At 39.6% G+C, this 17,302-nt stretch overlaps 2 protein-coding genes across 2 annotated transcripts; both read right to left on the bottom strand.

The window, feature by feature from the left end:
• Nucleotides 1–110: 110 nt before the first annotated feature.
• On the bottom strand, nucleotides 111–2,936 carry selenoh (selenoprotein H). The gene is made up of 5 exons (XM_044126404.1): nucleotides 2,830–2,936; nucleotides 2,373–2,487; nucleotides 934–1,076; nucleotides 494–613; nucleotides 111–338 (listed from the first exon to the last, which is right to left on the bottom strand). Exons 1-4 carry the CDS (start codon nucleotides 2,843–2,845, stop codon nucleotides 507–509), a joined length of 381 nt encoding a protein of 126 aa, XP_043982339.1. The 5' UTR covers nucleotides 2,846–2,936; the 3' UTR covers nucleotides 111–338; nucleotides 494–506.
• Nucleotides 2,937–9,886: 6,950 nt separating this feature from the next.
• Nucleotides 9,887–14,297, bottom strand: rtn4rl2b (reticulon 4 receptor-like 2b). Its single transcript, XM_044126403.1, has 4 exons — nucleotides 14,123–14,297; nucleotides 12,612–12,838; nucleotides 12,294–12,527; nucleotides 9,887–11,780 (listed from the first exon to the last, which is right to left on the bottom strand). Exons 1-4 carry the CDS (start codon nucleotides 14,169–14,171, stop codon nucleotides 10,908–10,910), a joined length of 1,383 nt encoding a protein of 460 aa, XP_043982338.1. The 5' UTR covers nucleotides 14,172–14,297; the 3' UTR covers nucleotides 9,887–10,907.
• Between the last annotated feature and the right edge of the window lie 3,005 nt (nucleotides 14,298–17,302).

Raw genomic sequence — 17,302 nt, 5'->3', positions numbered from 1 at the left:
AAGCTGACTCCATCAATTCATCTATTAGTGGTGATTGAGTGATTGTTTGAAGACAGTTTCTGACATTTACTCATTTATTTACTGAAAATAACTCACAAAAGTAAAACACATCAATTAAATGACTTTATTTAGGTATAAAACCAAAGGTTTTCAGAAATGGGACGTAGAAAAACTTTGCAAAAACATAATGTTGCATTTGCTCAGATGATCCACTAGGTGTCGCCATGCGTCCAGGAGACTTCAGACAGAGCTGGGCTCATCAGAGGAGAGACTGAGAACGTCTCATTGGTCACTCCTCATCATTCTGCTTCCACCAGTCAGATCTCCTAGATGCTCAGCTACATATAAGCCAGATAAATACCTCTTAAATTTCATTTAAGACACAAAAAATGTAGTATAAATGTAGAAAAGCTTGGTTAAATGATATAATGATACAATTTAAATGCTTGGACTAATATCTGCCTAAATTAAAAATAAGTCAGCTTTGACCAACCTTCACTTGGTATTTATTCAGTCTTAAGAACTTCCTGCAGAGCGGCAACAACACTGTCTGGCTGAGGAAACTTCAGCTTACGAGGTGGACCCTTCTTTATTCCCGTCCAAAGAGATGTTTCTTCAGGGACGACACAAAAAGAGACGAGTTATTCGAACCAGCAAGTCAAACCATAAGTATAAAGTCAATAACAGGAAATATCTTACAACAAACAACTGAAGCAGGTGGATAAAGCAAGAAAATTGGCAAATGAACACCAAACTTCAAGGGATTATTTTTCTGGAATGTTTTGTTTGATCTCCCACTTTGGGAAATTTTAACGAGTCGTGACAATGATTCTACGGTACGAAAGGGCAAAAACTTGGCAAGAACAACAGTGTTCCCTTGGGGAGACCAAATGGCCCTGTTATTCTTGGCGCCTCCATCTCATCCCTCCTCACCTTTGCCTCCGTCCAGCAGAGTGATCTCGAAGCTGTTCCTGCGGGGCTTCTCGGGGTTGAGGACCACTGTCAGCCCGGGGCGGGCGGCCAGAAGGGCAGATTTCACCTCCTCGGCGTTACGCCCATACACTCGTCAGCTTTTGCTGCAGGACACAGAAGATCAAGAATGAGCAAAAACCTCACATATGTACATACTGTGGTGGAATAGAGCGGTTTAGATTAATCATTTAACAAGAAAAACAGTTATGGAGATCCGGCTCTGATCATCTGGCTGAAGTAAACACACCTGGTTTACTGGATGTCGAGAAATAAATGCTCTTTTAAAAGAAAAAAAGTAATAATGTTGGGTAATTTGCAAGAAACAGAGAATCTCAGGGCATTAATCAGCAGGAAGTTACATTTTTACAGTATAAATCCTAATTGACATAATAAACTTGTATCACTCTGAAGGAAGTTCTTCCTCCACAAATGGTCACCTCTTTAACGCGGCTCATTCACCCGCTGGCTGGAAAAGAATTGGCCACATTATATTTATTTGCAAATTGTCTTCCAGGGAACGTTTAATGCTAGTTACGAGCAAACTTGGAAATATCCACTGGAGATGAGATCTCCCAGGGTAGACTGTGATGTCTAAGTGTGAATGTAAACAATCAGTGCAGTTTTTTACTACAAGACCAGACCAATTTACAGAAATGTTGTCAATTAATATCCTTGTCTGTGTGTAAAAAGTACATATCAGATGCTAAGTGAAGCTACTTCAATTTAAGCCATTGTTTAAAGAGAGAGTTTGGAAAATCTTTTCCTTTTCCAGGAGTTTCAAATGACTGAATCACATCAAGTAATCAGGTTCCGCTGGAGTCATTTGACTCAGCTGAGTTGGAGCAGGAAAACATCTAAAATATACAGGATGACAACTATTGAGATTTTTATTTGCACATCCGTGGGTATTTTCCGAATTCAGTTGTTTTCTTTAAAAGTCATCAGTGGACGATTTTAATAGAAGGGTGTACAACATGGCTGCACAGTGTACTGTTGCCCAGCAGCGAAACGTATAAGTGACCTGGCTTACTATAATGGATGACAAGCAAAAAGTAAAAAAAAAAAAAAATATTATAAATAAGTGTTACTTGCTTGAAAGTACATGCGATGCGTCAGTAAAAGACAGACAGAAATTGAAATATTTGAGTTAATGAACTTCAGAGGACTTCAAATAAACATAAAATAAATATATTTCACCTCTCATATTTAATTTGAGGTTCAGTAATTTCTCTTAGAATGAATTAATGTGCTCTTACACACAATACAAATACATGTGTGCAAGTTTGTTTGTCCTGTGAAGAACTGGGGACCTGTCCTGTGTGTATCCCGTCTCCCATTAAACACCGACTGTTCATTTCTATTAATAATAATAACAATAATAAGCTGATAAAAGAGCTCACCAGTGTTCAATGACCACTTTCAAGACATTTTGGCCGCTCTCCTCCTCTCCTTTCTCCTTCTTCTCCTCCGTAAATGTCTGAACTTCTTCCGCTTTGCGCTTCGTCCCTCTGCGGCCTGAACACAAGATGTTACGTGTGTGTTGCATGACAAAAACAACCAAAGTTTATCTGTAAATGCTTCAGATAAATACCCGTCTGGATTAAACCAGGTGACGCTTTGGTATTATAACGTCATTACATCTGTCCTAGAATGGTGTCCGAAAGCGAGTTCAGGGTAAAATGTGTTCAGGAACTTAATTTATAAGCTTCGAAATGATAAGAGATACTATGAAGAGTGAAACTAACGACAAAATGTCCAGATATATCTTTAACAAGGAGATTAACGGATGTCACCTTCATAATGTAAATAAAATAACCAGCTTTTCCCCAACAATTTGTCACAACAAAACACACCCACCTGCCTTGGACGCCATATTTGTTGGAGAGGTTTCGCGCTCAGACCGACTGAACCAAGAACCGCAGCAGAGAGGGGCAGTTTACACGGACTGAACCATTCACGTGAGGGCGGGGGTTTCCATCCAGAATCCACCCAAAAAATGTCACCAGAATGGACAAATCCTCATTAAAACACGTTATGACGGTAAATAGAAAGTATTAAACTACCCAAGTATTGCTCACACCCTTTGGAGGACTTATATTAGGCCTGGATGGATTCTTTGGAAGGAAAATTTGAATCCAATAATTCTACACTATACACAGAATAAAACACGTTGTTGTCACAAATCATAACATCTTCTTCAGTTTTACTGCCAGCCTTCAGGGCTGGTTTCTGTCTTGTTTCCATCAGTTTTGTCCAGTTTTTGTCGTATTTGCTGACACTGATGACCCGTGAGAGGTCAGAAAGATGCTGAAATTAAATCAAAATGAGTTCCAAAAAGTATTATTATAAGGTTATAAAAATGAAGGTAGTCAGGTTTTTGCTCATTTTTTTATTTTTGGATGTATGATTGGTGGACTTTGGTCAATCACTTTATGTATGTTGATGACCTGGTTTTCCTCTCAACCAGCAGTGCCGGTTTTCAGCAGTTACTGAATGTCTGGGTTGAGATTTGATGTGCAGTATAAGACTAAGGAAAGTGTTGTATTAAGCAACTTTGTTTCCCTGATTTTTATTCTGTCAGGGCAAAAGTTAAATGTTTGTTCCAAAACTAAATATCTGGGTCACTACGTCACAGACCAGCTCTGTGATGATGATGACATTTATCGGCAGTGTCGCATGTTGTTCGCCCAGGCAAACATTCTGTGGAGGAAATTTCATATGTGCACTGATGAGGTAAAAATAAGCCTGTTTAAAGCTCACTGTACATCCTTGTATACAGCTCCTTTGTGGTGTAAATTTTAAAAAGCTAGCATGCAGAAGCTTAAGGTTGCTTAGAAAGACTTTTTGAGAATTCTGCTTAAGAAACCCAAGTTCAGCAGTGCAAGTGAGATGTTTTGTGACGCACATGTCAGAACCTTCCAGGCACTTGAGAGAAATCTGATATACAAGTATATGAGTCGTCTGGGCAGCTCATTGAACAGTGTTATTGTAATATTTTCACATCCTTCTCTCAGTGCGCTAAGATACCAGCTCTGTGGAAACATTGGTGTGCAAGTCTTTTATAAGATTTTATTTAACTTTTTTGTTTTTTATATGTGTATTGTTGTGTATCATCTCTTTGTGGACCACAAGTCTGTTGAATAAAGCAATCACTTGATTACAATTCAGAAATTTGAACCAGGAAGTGTACACTTTTCAGAGCCTCTCCAAACTGTTGGGCTGCCATATTCTTTAATCATTTTCCTAATCCAAAAATATAGTCTTATTTGGAGAGCTTACAAGACTGAATCCAAGACAGGCATCAGGAAAGAGGACTAAATCCTTTCAGAGCAGCAGACGGATATGACTGAATACTCCAAAGTCGGGAGCCAATACAGCGTTCCCAGAATAGCAATCCTTATCCGTCACAGTGGATATGACAGTGACTTTTTTTGGGCACATAAAGTTGGTTCGTCCAAGGGACGTCACAAGTTGCGTCTGTGCCGGAAAAATACAACTCTCCCAAAGCGAGGCGGAGTGACTCACAAAAGCACATCTAATCACTCTCCTATTGTCCTTTGTTACCAACAACCTCATTGTTTCGTCTTCTCTTGTCTTTGGCTTACAATTATATCTCACCCTTTCTGAATCACGTCATGCAAATTGATACATCAAATCTCTGTGGTTTCTGTGGGTCTTAGCCTGTCTTTGCGATCTGTTGCAGTGTATTTTTAGCTGCTTACAGAAGGATTGAGAGGGGTGGACAGACTGCAGGACAGATGTGCCCTTCCTTCACCTCGTCCCCCACTTTAACCCCGAAGTGACTCAAAACCGGACATTGCTCTCATCACAAATGCTCATACCAGCAGCATGTTTACATTTCTATGCAAATACAAGCAGGTTTAGAGGAGTAGGAGAACAACAGGAGGCGGATCATTCATGACTGTCAGTAGCTTTCAGCAACAGCATCTTGCCTCTAAATGCAGTATTCAGCTGGTGGAGGCAACGTTTCACGTTTACTGAACTCAAGCATCTGTTTGGCAAACTTGGATTTCTGTGTTGATATGTTGAAAACTTAAAATGGCGGTAAAATCATCCAAAGCAACCTATGAAAGCATGCCCAGACTAAATCAGCTACTCTTCTTGAACCTTTTGGAGTGCATATAAAACCTGCTCCCATTGTGAAAATAACTATCTAAATTTTGCAGTCAAACATGTATCTGTAATTAGTATGTAACTATTAAGTTCTTAACAGAAATAAATAAGAAAGTTTAGCTCGTCTTTCTTATTCTTGTTCATCTTTATGTAATTACAGATGGGTGAATATATGGACAGAGAAATAAAACCGTAGAATAAAGTTTTGTCTACTTGTTTATTTATTGTTTATCTTTTTTTCTTTTTTAAAAAAAGCTCAAAAATTAATTTTATCCACCATCGATCATGCATCCATTTAGAATCTCCATATAGATCACCTTATACATACCTGACCTATATACTTCAAATTGCTGGAACTCATTCACGTGTCAACATGCAGTTATCAATAAGGGCTCTAGTGAAAGGAACAACTCAGAGGAATCTTCTGCTATTCACAAATTCACTGAAAATATGACATGATACAAGCACAACAAAACAGTAAAAACCTGTTTGATTATTATAGTTCAGTAATTAAGTTTGGACTGATTCAGTGACATCTGCGTGGAAAATATGTTAAACCACAGGAGTCAAACTCCAGTCCTCAAGGGCTTCTGTCCTGCAGTTTTTAGATGTTCCACAGTAGAACTGATCTCCTTGTGTAGATCAGTTCTCCAGAGTCTTGCTAATGATTTAATTATTCTATTCAGGTGTGGTGCAGCAGAGGCACATCTAAAAGTTTCAGGACAGCGGCCCTTGAGGACTGGAGTTTGGTGCTCTGCTAAGCTAGTGATGATGGAGTGGATCCCTGTGTCTTGAAGAGGGTCGTTTTATTGTATTTTATTTTATGTTATTTTATTTTTTAGCAGTGGTGTCTTTGCAGTTCAGACGTTAAAGTTCTCGCTTCAACCTCATCACATGATTATGGATGAATGTGTATTATTTAATAAATTATTTCATGCATCAGGATTTCTTCAAAAAGAAAAGAGAATCTCCCAGTCTCTGTTCTGTTTTTGTATATTTATTTATTTTTTACTCATTTTCATTGAGGTACCAGAGCAGACGTCTGCTGCACTGCATTCACTTTTTCTGGTATCCAAAGCTGAAATATTAAAGTTAAATTTCAAAACTACGGTACTGAGCCCAAAGACAAATTAGTTAAAATTGTTTGTAGATTTATTGTAGATAGTGAAGGCTGTTGGCAGAAATCTCATCTAGCAACAGCTCATCAAATGTGAAAGCAAAGGGTTTTTTAACCATTGAAAGTTGTTAGTTAAATATTTTCCTTCCCATCAAAGACTGAACTTTTATACATTTTCTTTTCCAGCAAGTCTCTTCCTTCCTGCTCCTTTCTTGGACCTTCCAAGAAAGGGCTTCATGATCAAGAAGGCCTGAAATATCCGCTGCACACAACACGTGCGAAGGTGAACGTCAGCAAATACCCAAGATCTACGCACATGAACACGCCGACTGGAATAAACCCAGGCAAGAAAGACACAGCCAGATGGGAAGAGTGTGAAAGGGATGTAGATGCGCTGGAGTGATGGAGCTTAAGATAAAAAAAAAATAATAATAATAATGAGATGACTGAGTGACAGCCATATAAAGACACGCAGATACACAAAAGAGATGCTGAAAAACTGAGCATGACTACACTGGTTGCCAGATGGGTGGAGAAAGAGTGGGCCCATATTGTCAGAGTGATTCTCACAGATAATGACCTGGTTTTACACCGGAAAAAACACAATGAAAGTCTACAGAACTCCCAGTAAGGGAATGACTGCAAACGCCTACAGTTTTGTCACAACAGAGAAGCTCTGAAATATGGAAAGGAAAATCAAAGTGGGGACAGTGAACTTGTAACTCTGCAGGTGGTCATCTTTTAATACTGAACAATGAATATCCTGTTACATAAAAATCCTAGTATTGTTTCCTGGGAGATTGAAGATTATTGGATTTTCTCACAGGCTTTGTGTAAATAACAGGACCAAGTCAGCACCTTTATAGCAACTTTCTAGCACATTTCAAATACAGATTTAGGGCTAGACTTAGACTGGTTTGATACAAACCGTTCCAGTGTTGCTCCAGCTGTACATTTAGGGCTGTTGTCCTGCTGGAAGGTGTTCCTCCACCCCAATATCAAGTCTTATGCAACTACTGACAGGTTTTCTTCAGACTGTATGCTCTGTATTCAACTTTGTTCATCCTCACATTAACTTTGATCAGAAAATTATTGCCAAAGCATGATTCTGCCATCTCTGTGGTTCATGCTTTGATGATAGATGCTTGCTTTGGTCATTCACTTAGTTTAGGCGGACCTGTTGTTGTTTCTTGATAATTTTGCAGATGTGCCATAGTTTGTTCAGATGTTTGAACAGCGCTCTATGAAACGTTCTAAGCTTGGGATATTATTTATTGACATAAATCTTCTTTAATTTTCTCCCTGTCTTTCCCCCTGACCTGTCTGCTGTGTTTCTTGGTCTATAATGGTGAAAACTTTCAAGGAGTATGAGCTCTTCAAGGCGCTGCATAAATATTTACAAGGACGGTTGTTCATCTCCCATGTAAATATAAATTCTGGAGCAGGTAAAGGTGAAAAGACAAAAGTTTTTAAGTGAAATTGGAAAAAGTGAAAACAAAAAATTGTTAGCCAATGAAACGTGACATATGATCACATTAGGTTGCATTATTTGTAGAGCTCCCCTCTACTGGTTACACATTTTCTGGTTTATCTGTACAAAAAATGGATGGGCATACAATTAATGATTTCTGTTTTGTTCAGTTCATTGGGTTTCAGACTGTTTCATCTCCCCGAGAAGTTGCTAGGCAACCAGGAAGTGACTTGCCAAGAAAACAGTCAAGAAATCCTTTACTTTTTGAATTTTCCATTGCACATTTTCTGACAAGATACCAAATAAATAAAGCTCAGTATTTGCTGCCTTCATTCAAACTTTGATAACAGACTCCTGAGTACATTTCAGTATATGATGATGAAGGCAATTTATTTAAATAAACATTTGAAAAAATACATTTAATATGTAAATTGATTTCACACAGACTGATATATTTCAAACCTTTTATGGCTTGCAGCTAATAAAACCCCAAGATTAGACTCTCACAAAATTTTAACAATTAAGACTTACATTTATTTTTATCAGAAATAATATTTTGTAAATAATGCCTTCATGGGGAAGAGTGCAAGGTCATTACATAAGAAGCTTGCTTTCCACAGTGTGTGCTATGCAACCATATTAATGAAATATTGAGCAGAAGGAAAAATTGTGATAAGAAAGTGAATAGCAACATGAGATGCTGCAACTTTGAATATGTTGAAAAAGAATGCTGATTGAAAAGTTTGGTGGAGATTCACAAAGTAAGAGCTGTGACTGGATTCAGTGCCGCATTCTGCTACTGTCTGAACACGTTCGTCTTTAGTTTTCTGAATTAAAGAATATTTTTTGAAGTGGAGAAATACTGATAAATTTAAATGATTAAATTAGTAAACTGTTCATCAGCAAGCATTCCATTAAAATAGTAAAAGTGGAACAGATTGTGAAAGTTCTCCTTGAAATCTCCAGTTTGTGTTTCGGTGTGTGTGTTAGCGTCTTGGTACAGCACATGCATGGCCGCGTGCATCATGATGAACATATTCATGTTGAGAGCGGACCTGTTGAGGGGGTGTGCTAATTCCGACACACATTGTCACATTTTGGTCCTGGTGTGTGTTCCCCATCCTGCCTCTTTCCCTGATTCACGTCTCAGCCCACCCACCAACCCCCAAACACATGTACATCCAGACTCCCTCTGCAGTAGCCTGATATAACCACCGTCTGTAAACAGCAAGTAAAGAGGCTGGGGTGTGAAGTGACCAGCGCTTAAACTGGCGACCTTCTTCACTCACACTCCCAGTCACACATGAACCGCTAACGCTGCTTGCACACAAACACAAAAATATACCATTCATCCACCTCCTGTAGTTTTATAAACAAGTTCAGCACAGACAAAATAAAAACTACAAAGTCCAAAGTACAAAGTATCCAGGATAAAAACTCGTTTATTTCATGTTTAGCCACTGGCAGAATTTGGTAATGACATAAACATTTTAGGTTTGTTTTGTACCGAAGGGATATTATTATTGATCTTTGCCTGCTTCGTAGCTATTTCATACATGATAGTCCCAATACATATGTACTGTTACATAAAAAAAAGAGCTGAAAACAGTTTTTTGCTCTGATTATGAGAATGGAATAGAAAATGTGTGAGTGTTGTTGTGGTGTGGATCTTGTAGACTTTGTTGCAAATTAATTTCCCTTTGAGGTCAATAAAGTGCATCAAATTAAATAATTATACTTACTATATTTTTAATTACCTCCTTAGTTTAATCTGCACTTTTCTTTAAAATTGTGTTTTTATGTAATCACATTCAAACTTTCTTTGTGGTGATTTTATCTAAATAATTTACATAAATAAGATGAAAACTTGCAAGAAAGAACTAGATTAAATGTAGCTAAATATTATTACTCTTAGATGGGAGTCCAAAAATCTTTTATTTGGTTGTTAATTGTTAATTCGAATCAAACAATTCATTCTTCCCAAATTGAATGCTAAATAAGAAATATTTCAGCAAATTAATGCAAACAAATTAGTGACTTAATAAATATGAAAAATAATTAGAAATTGTGTTTTTATATATGTGAATCTCTTTGACCTCATCTCAAAATGTTTATTTTATTTCCAATGTCAATTTCTAATGTGGCAAATACGGATACCGCTTTGAGAAAACAAAAAAAAAAGCTCGCTGAAACTTTATGAATTCAGTTTTTTTTTATTAAATAAAACACTTCAACAGCATCTTCCATTAAAAATACAAAATCCAGCAACATCACAGTATGATCAGTTTAGAAATTCACTGTCATGATTCAGATGAAACATGGAGGGTTGGTCACAAACACATGGCCTTAATCCGTTACTTTTCTTCCACAGATGCAGGAGACAGAAAGCTGCAGCTCCATTGTGGAATAAGCAGACACATTGATTGATTGTCATGATCTGTTTGACCATATTTTGCATATATGTTGGTTCTGGTCAAATCCAAAGCAAGACATGCATTTTCAAATTCTCCTTTTTGTGGAAAATGTTCCGGTTAGAAACACAAAAACAAGGTTTACAAACGTAATCAAACAGACTGAGAATTAGAGAAGTCCAGGAAACAACATGAAAGCAAATAAGGCTGGAGTGATGGTTGGGTGAAACTGTACGAGCTAACACATATTATTAGGCTTCCTTTCATTCAAAAATCAATGACCTTAATACAAACTGTTCTTACTAAAAGTACAAATCCTGTTAATCCTAATTACAATAGGGAATAAGCTTATCTACAGTGATTCTTTGCTGTATTTACAGGTGCTTGTTTGCTGGTAAACTTCCATTACTTCCCAGGATCTGCATATTTTCCTAACGTCTGGTGGTGCCAAACTGTCTGTGAATCCCCTACTTTATGCAACTACCATGACATAAACAGTGATTAGACAATCATTGGATCATGGAATCGGCATCGTTTGGACTGGGATATCACAAGTAGCATCTGAAGACCCCACCAGGTTACTTGCACTCACTTATCGTTTTCTGCTTCAGCTAATCTGACCTCTGCTCTTTGCTCTGAAACAGCTCCCTGCTGCCTCGTCCATCTCCTGCATCACTGAATCATCCCTCGCGAATGTGCAGGAGGCAACTGAAGGGAATCAAGATGCAATTTCTTTAGTGTGAACAAGAAAGAGCAGAAGGAAAATTTAGAGGAAAGAGACGATATGAGAGGAGAAAACAGCTCAGCTTAACAGGAAATGGAGAAGGAGTGCTACTATGAAGAAGGAGAGGAAGTGGAGATGGGATGGAGTGATGGTTGAAGAGGAGGATGATGGGAAAGCTGCGCTGTCATAGCTGGGAGCACAGTCCAGCTCAATGCAGCGGATGGAGGAGTCTTCGTTTCCATAGTTGGCCCAGTACTCTTCCGGATCCAGCTTGGGAAGAGCTGCCTCGTCTGCGGACAGTTCGTACTTGTAGGGTAAGGTTTCAGCGGACTTCTTGGGGGGATACTGAGGCTTTACGGGGGAGAAGGGTAAGGTCTTCACACTCTCTGAGCTCTTCTGGAACGAAGCCTTCGATGAAGATGCAGGCTTGTGCTTGGAGAACCACCAGCGCGTCTTGGTGCTGAAGGTGGTGGTTGTGGATCCGGCCATGGAGCCGGGGTCAGGCACGGGGCACAGGGCGAAATCCATCTCACGCAGGAATCGGAGGTCCTGGCCACGACGCTGGGATGGGGAGGTGCACACGACTTCCGAGGAGGAGATGCGGGCTTTGCGGAACCACTCCCAGAGGGGACGGGACTCACAGCCACAGGACCAGGGGTTGCTGTTGAGGCGCAGGAACTGGATGCCCTGGGTGTCCTTCATGGTCTGGCCTGGCAGCTCGGCCAGAGAGTTGTTGAAAAGGTAAAGGATCGTCAGGCGACCCAGATCGCGGAAAGCCCGGCGGTTCACCTGTCGGATGCGGTTGTCATGGAGAAGGAGGCGGTCCAGGTTGACCAGGCCTCTGAACACATTCTCAGAGAGAACACGGATTCGGTTCCCGTGCAGGAAAAGATGGGTCAGGTTGACCAGATCTGAGAAGAGGTCGTCCTGCAGAGAGTGGAGTTGATTTTCCTGCAGAAAAACCCAAATATGAGAGAATTTAGAGAAAATGCAAAAGAGGAAGCTGATGCTGTTAAACTTTGCAGCTGATTACTGAGTAGTAATCAGCTGTAATGTTTAAATGTGGGATGTGCTGCTGAATTTTCACTCATTTTATTGATTATTTGTTTGTTTTTTTTAACTGTACAATCTCTTTTTTCATATATTTCTGGATTTACCCTCTGACCTTACTAAAACTGAATAGTTTGTGTGATTAAATGAGGCTAGATCACTGGTGTACATGTGCTGCTTTGGTTTTCTGAGTTTGTATTTGAATGTGTTGCTTAGACTAAATCTCCCAGCAGTGTGGAACACGTCACTGTGTGTGTGTGGGGGTGTGTGTGTGGCTTGGATGCAAACTGTTGCGTCAGTAAACTAATTCTGCAACATGACTGTCTCCTGTTGAAAGCATAATAAATCATGAGCATCTCAAAAGTGTTTTTACATTTCTCTGTGTGTGTGTGTGCGTGTGCATGCCGCATTTACCTGCAGGTAGAGAAACTGCAGGCTGTACAGCTTGTGGAAGATGTCATGGGGGAGAGTGGCCAGCTTGCAGCGATGCATGTGCAGGCTCTGCAACTTCTCCAGGCCCCTGAATGCTCCACCTTCCAGGTGCCGCAGCAAAGGGTTGTCGCCCAGGTCCAGCTCCTCCAGGATCCGGAGGTTGCTGAAAGCTCCGGCCTCAATCCATGTAATGTTGTTTCCATACAGCCAAAGCACCTGCATGGGGATTTAATGGGAAATGTGTTAAAAAAAAGAAATTCTTTAGTAACAGGAAACATTTCCTACGAGTAGGAAACTCACCTGTGTCTCGAAGCCAAAGGAATCTGCGCGAAGCTCTGTGATGCGGTTGTTCTGCAGAAAGACTCGTTGGGAGTCGTAGGGTACTCCAGCTGGAACCATGGTAAGGTTCTGGGACTGGCAGCTGACCGTCATGGGCGTAGGGTAACACACACACAGCCTGGGGCATGCAGAAACCCCGCCCGGCTTCACCACCACCAGCCACAGAATCAACCAAAGGGTCAGTCCACCTGAAGGTACAGAGGAGCAGAAGGAGGTTTTTACTAAGCTGGAAAACATCATAATTCACAGGAAGAAGGTTTTACAGAAACCGTAGAAGACTGAGGAAGGGATGCTGGCGTTGTTATGGTTTGGAAACCTGCTCATTGTCTGTTGATTAATGAGCTTTCTGTCTATCAAACCTGTTGTTGTGATTCCATGTAATGGTACTGTTCCTTCACCCATGTCATTTTGATACTCCCCATATATAATTCAGACAAAAAAATCAATCACCTATTCATTTCCAGATGATCACTTTACATAGGTATCAGTGACTCGGTTGCATAACTCTGGCCTTGAGCAAGTTTAATTGGCTAAGTTGGCACTAATCTATGACCCAGACATTCTTAAATATTAGAACGTGTTATTTGCAGCATTAAATCGACAGATTTCTAGATCTCATGTTATTTAAATCAAATGGTTGTTTCCCCTGGGAGAGGTGCCAGGGGAGAGAGCATGTACAAGCTACAACCAGAACCCAGAGCAGGATCAGTTTCAGTTTTAATTAATAATTCAGAAGCCATTTGGCAGCGCTCAGATAACACCCCACAGAAGAAGTAAATGCGGGAAAAGTACATGCATTAAATATTAATAAGGTTCCATTCATCAGTTCTGCGCAAGATTTTCCACCATCTAACCTTCTGACCTTTTAACAAGTTTGGTCACAGAAACTGCAGATGATGTGGAGAAAAATACACATCGCCTGAGTGTTAGAGTTTGAAAGTTGTTTGCACAAATCATGGAAGAGCAGCACTTGAAAGTTTTAGGGATAGCCTGATGGGCCAAACTAAAATACAGAAGTTAATTTTAGTTGTTTTATTTAGTTTCATACTAAGACTCTTTGTATGCAAAAAGAGAAAAAAGTTAAACTTTACAACAGAACCAAACTCAGATTTGCTCACTTAACATTATTTTAACTATATTATTTTCTCCTGAACATGCAAAAGTGGCAACCTTATTTGCTACCAGAACTTAAAAATGCAAATCGACACATTTATAAACTAAATAAGTTGTGTTAAGTTTTTATTTAAGCTAATGTTATTTCAAAAGTTTGAAAATAAACCAAAGTTTCTGAGCGTAAAAGCGCAAAAAGTTCATTCGCCCACAAAAAAAAGACAGAAATATATGAATTATTGTTGCTTAAATAGCTAAAACCCATAAAACCTTCCAGAAAACACATAAGACAACTCAAATCACAAGGTCAGACTAAAAGTTAACATCCTCCTCCTGCAGTTTCGAGATGCTGCTCTACTTACTCTTGAAGTTGTGAGTTCTGGAGCTCCTCACGGTCCTACGGGTCTCCATCTCGAACCAAAGCCGAAAGCGAGTTAGCCTGCGCGGCGTGGAAGTGCCTGCTTACTGCTATCTCTGCTGCGGATCAGCTCTGGTGACCGAGTCACTGCGGCTTCTGGCAGTGTCGTTCTGGATTCCCGGGCAGCTTTTTATACCCGCGGCCGGCGCGTCGCCCACGGCCGTGGGCAGCGAAGGATCCTCTCTACGTCAGCCAGGAGGGAGGGTTAAGAACCGCCGGAGGAAGCGCCTGGAAAGGCAGTGGAAAGCAGAGACTTGGCGCTATCCAAATATTGACAACCGTCTCCTAAAGGGGAGATTAATTATTTTTTACTTATAAATGTGGGGATGATTATAGGAAACAAAATGCCCTAACTTCCTAAATGCATACATTTGATTAATTTTGAATTAAATTTTATATAAAAACAAAAGATGCAGGCTTTGCTTTATACAGTCACATTTTTTTTCTCCTTTAAGACAAAGCACAGTGTGGGAGGATTGGTTGACTTCTACTGAAGCTGGAGGTGGGATGGAGGCCGTTTTGGCACAAAACCAGCTCTCTGCCTCCTGGAGGAAAGCCAAAGAATTTACTGTAAAACTACAACTAATTAAAAGTGCTGTGATTTCACCTGTGGCACATCATGCTCACCACCAACGGTGAAAAAGGGAGGCTGGTAAACTCATTTGGCATTAAACCCAAAATCTCATTACTCTGCTTCAGTGTAGGCTGGTTTGGAAAGAAGCCGAGAGCCGCCTACATCTCACAACAACAGATGAACATGAAAGGAAAACCCAGCGGTGGAGCAAAAATGACCAAACCCAACATATGGACAGGCTACGTTATGTGTGTGTGGCTGAAGGATGACAGAACACTGACAAATCTTTGTGGTACAGTACATACTGCACATCAAGTTAATCATCAAAACAAAGTGTCCATTTTAATGGCCTATTTATCAAAGTAGCACTTGGCAAGAAGTGGATCTATATGTTTTGCTTAATGTCAGGTTCCTTTTAATGACAGACAGGCTAAAATACATACAGACAAACCTGTTAATATTTGGATAAATGTCAAATAAATTAGTCAAACGGAAAATTTGCCTCAAGAACTCACTTTTTGAAGCAAATAAAAGCATCAGCTATATTTGTGGATGAATTTTTAAATATTATCTAAGCAGGATCGATTAATTAACTTCAATATGTTTGCTTATTTATTATTTATTTACCATGGATCTGAATTTTCACAATTGCTCATAAATTTCAGATGGAATTGACATTCGGGCAGGTCATTCAGGAAGGTAATCATGAGCATTTCAAAATTAGTTTTTATGTATTTTGGGTATAATTTTCCTGTTGGAATACCCAAAACTGTCTAATTTGTAATTGTCTGCCTCCTCAAATGAAAGGAAACAGGTTATGATTCTATACAGCAACCCAAGAACCTTTGAATCTCAAGTCGATTCTGAGGTAAGAAATGTTGGAAAACCAGTTTTACTGTTCATGGACCGAGAACGATCTGGCCAAAAATGAAGTCAACAAATGAAGTCAACAGCATTTTCAAGCTGACAGAAAGTGATGCCTTCTGGGAGACAGTTCTGCTGTTAGACGAGACAGATATTCAACTATTTGGGCACAATGGGTAAAATTTTTTCTCTTCTGTCCGTCTTCTCTTGTTGCTGTGTGGTGACGTTGCAGGCAAAAGACTCTACATGCTACAAACTTTGGTTGAACATCAAAGTTTTATTACAATACTGCAGCCCAAGTCAACACGACCGAATTATAAGGAAATCTTCACCCGATCGTAACGAAATCCTCCAGATCTCTGAGCAATTTCCCTTTTATATAAGAAAATTTTATATACAGTATATAAATATATATTTCACGTTTACATCTTCTTTCAGGTCCTGGTACTGGATTGTCTGCTTGTACATTTGGAAACCGTACATAATAATCCTCCAGAAAGTTCCCCTGTGTTGTCAGACACTACATTATATACATTAACTTTTTTAAAACCCAGAAACCAAAAAAAATCTTATTAAGCAACGACAACATAACTTAGGTCTCAACTGCTTTCTCTCTGTAACTGATTAGAATGTCAGACAGTCTGCAGTCAATAAATTGCCCCATAAGTTATGACGATAAATGATAATAATGCTGTTCTGAGACCATTTTCAAGTAACATGATAGTAATAATGGCATTCTCAAAGATCAATAAACTTTAAATTCTAATAAAAATTTAAACACTGGAACTGGAAGAAATTTAAATATCCAAAATAAATAAAGAAAACAACAGAAACAACAAATTAAATGAATTATGAAGTCTCTACTAATAAAATTATCTTTAAAAAACTACCAAAACTTTTATCACTCAGTTTCTGCTAAAAACAGAAAGGAAAGAGAAGAACGATAAATCAAATGAAAACTATTGAGTTTCTCTTAATTTATCATGCGATAATTGATTTATTGTTTATTGTGACAGGCCTACCTATACCATTTCAGATTAGAAGAATGAGCAAAGCCAGAATTGAGACAGAAACTTTAAGACTTCCTGTAATATAAATTTTTTTTCTTCACATAATTCATATATTTTTATTTATTTTTAGGGCACTTTATCTAAACGTAAGAACTCATTTGTATAAGTTTGAAGGTATATGCTGTGGAAAACGACATTAGGAGACCACCAGGCCAACTCTCACTGTTTCCAGCTGATTTGGCAGTTGTGAAACCACCTGGAGGAGAAATCACGGTGCAGTGAGGCCGTGGGACGGAGGTATTGTGCATATGAAATAAAGTGTGTCAGGGCGAAGAGGGCGGGCTGGGTTTCACTCACGTGTGGCTCGTCCCCAAATGTCACGGGTCACTGCCAGGTCCTCCATGATGCATATCATCTGCTCCCATCCCACCAGAGCCTTCTCCAGGGAAGGTCATCTGCAACTCCAAGCTGGGCTCACAGTGCAGAGACTAATTAACTGCGCGCCTGGAATCGGACCACTTGTTGGCTGTGGTGCTGTGAGAGGGGGAGGTGGACAGCTCACCAAGCAGCCGGCCTCCGCAGGGGGCTGTGGAGCTGAGAAGGTCGCCCGCGTGTGTGTGTGTTTATGTGCAAATCATTTATTCAGTGGCCCTGGAGTAACGAGGGTAGGCAGCTG

This window comes from Gambusia affinis, linkage group LG09 (assembly GCF_019740435.1).
Source record: "Gambusia affinis linkage group LG09, SWU_Gaff_1.0, whole genome shotgun sequence".
In the NCBI taxonomy this organism is placed as follows: Eukaryota; Metazoa; Chordata; class Actinopteri; order Cyprinodontiformes; family Poeciliidae; genus Gambusia; species Gambusia affinis.
This window is presented reverse-complemented; position numbering and strand designations above follow the sequence as displayed.

What these genes read in the sequence shown, in the direction of transcription:
- rtn4rl2b (XM_044126403.1), bottom strand. Translation starts at nt 14,171, where the DNA reads ATGGAGACCCGTAGGACCGTGAGGAGCTCCAGAACTCACAACTTCAAG. An exon ending in CCTTTGGCTTCGAGACACAG is followed by an intron (nt 12,528 to 12,611) that starts GTGAGTTTCCTA and finishes ATCCCCATGCAG; the next exon opens with GTGCTTTGGCTGTATGGAAA. An exon ending in TGCAGTTTCTCTACCTGCAG is followed by an intron (nt 11,781 to 12,293) that starts GTAAATGCGGCA and finishes GTTTTTCTGCAG; the next exon opens with GAAAATCAACTCCACTCTCT.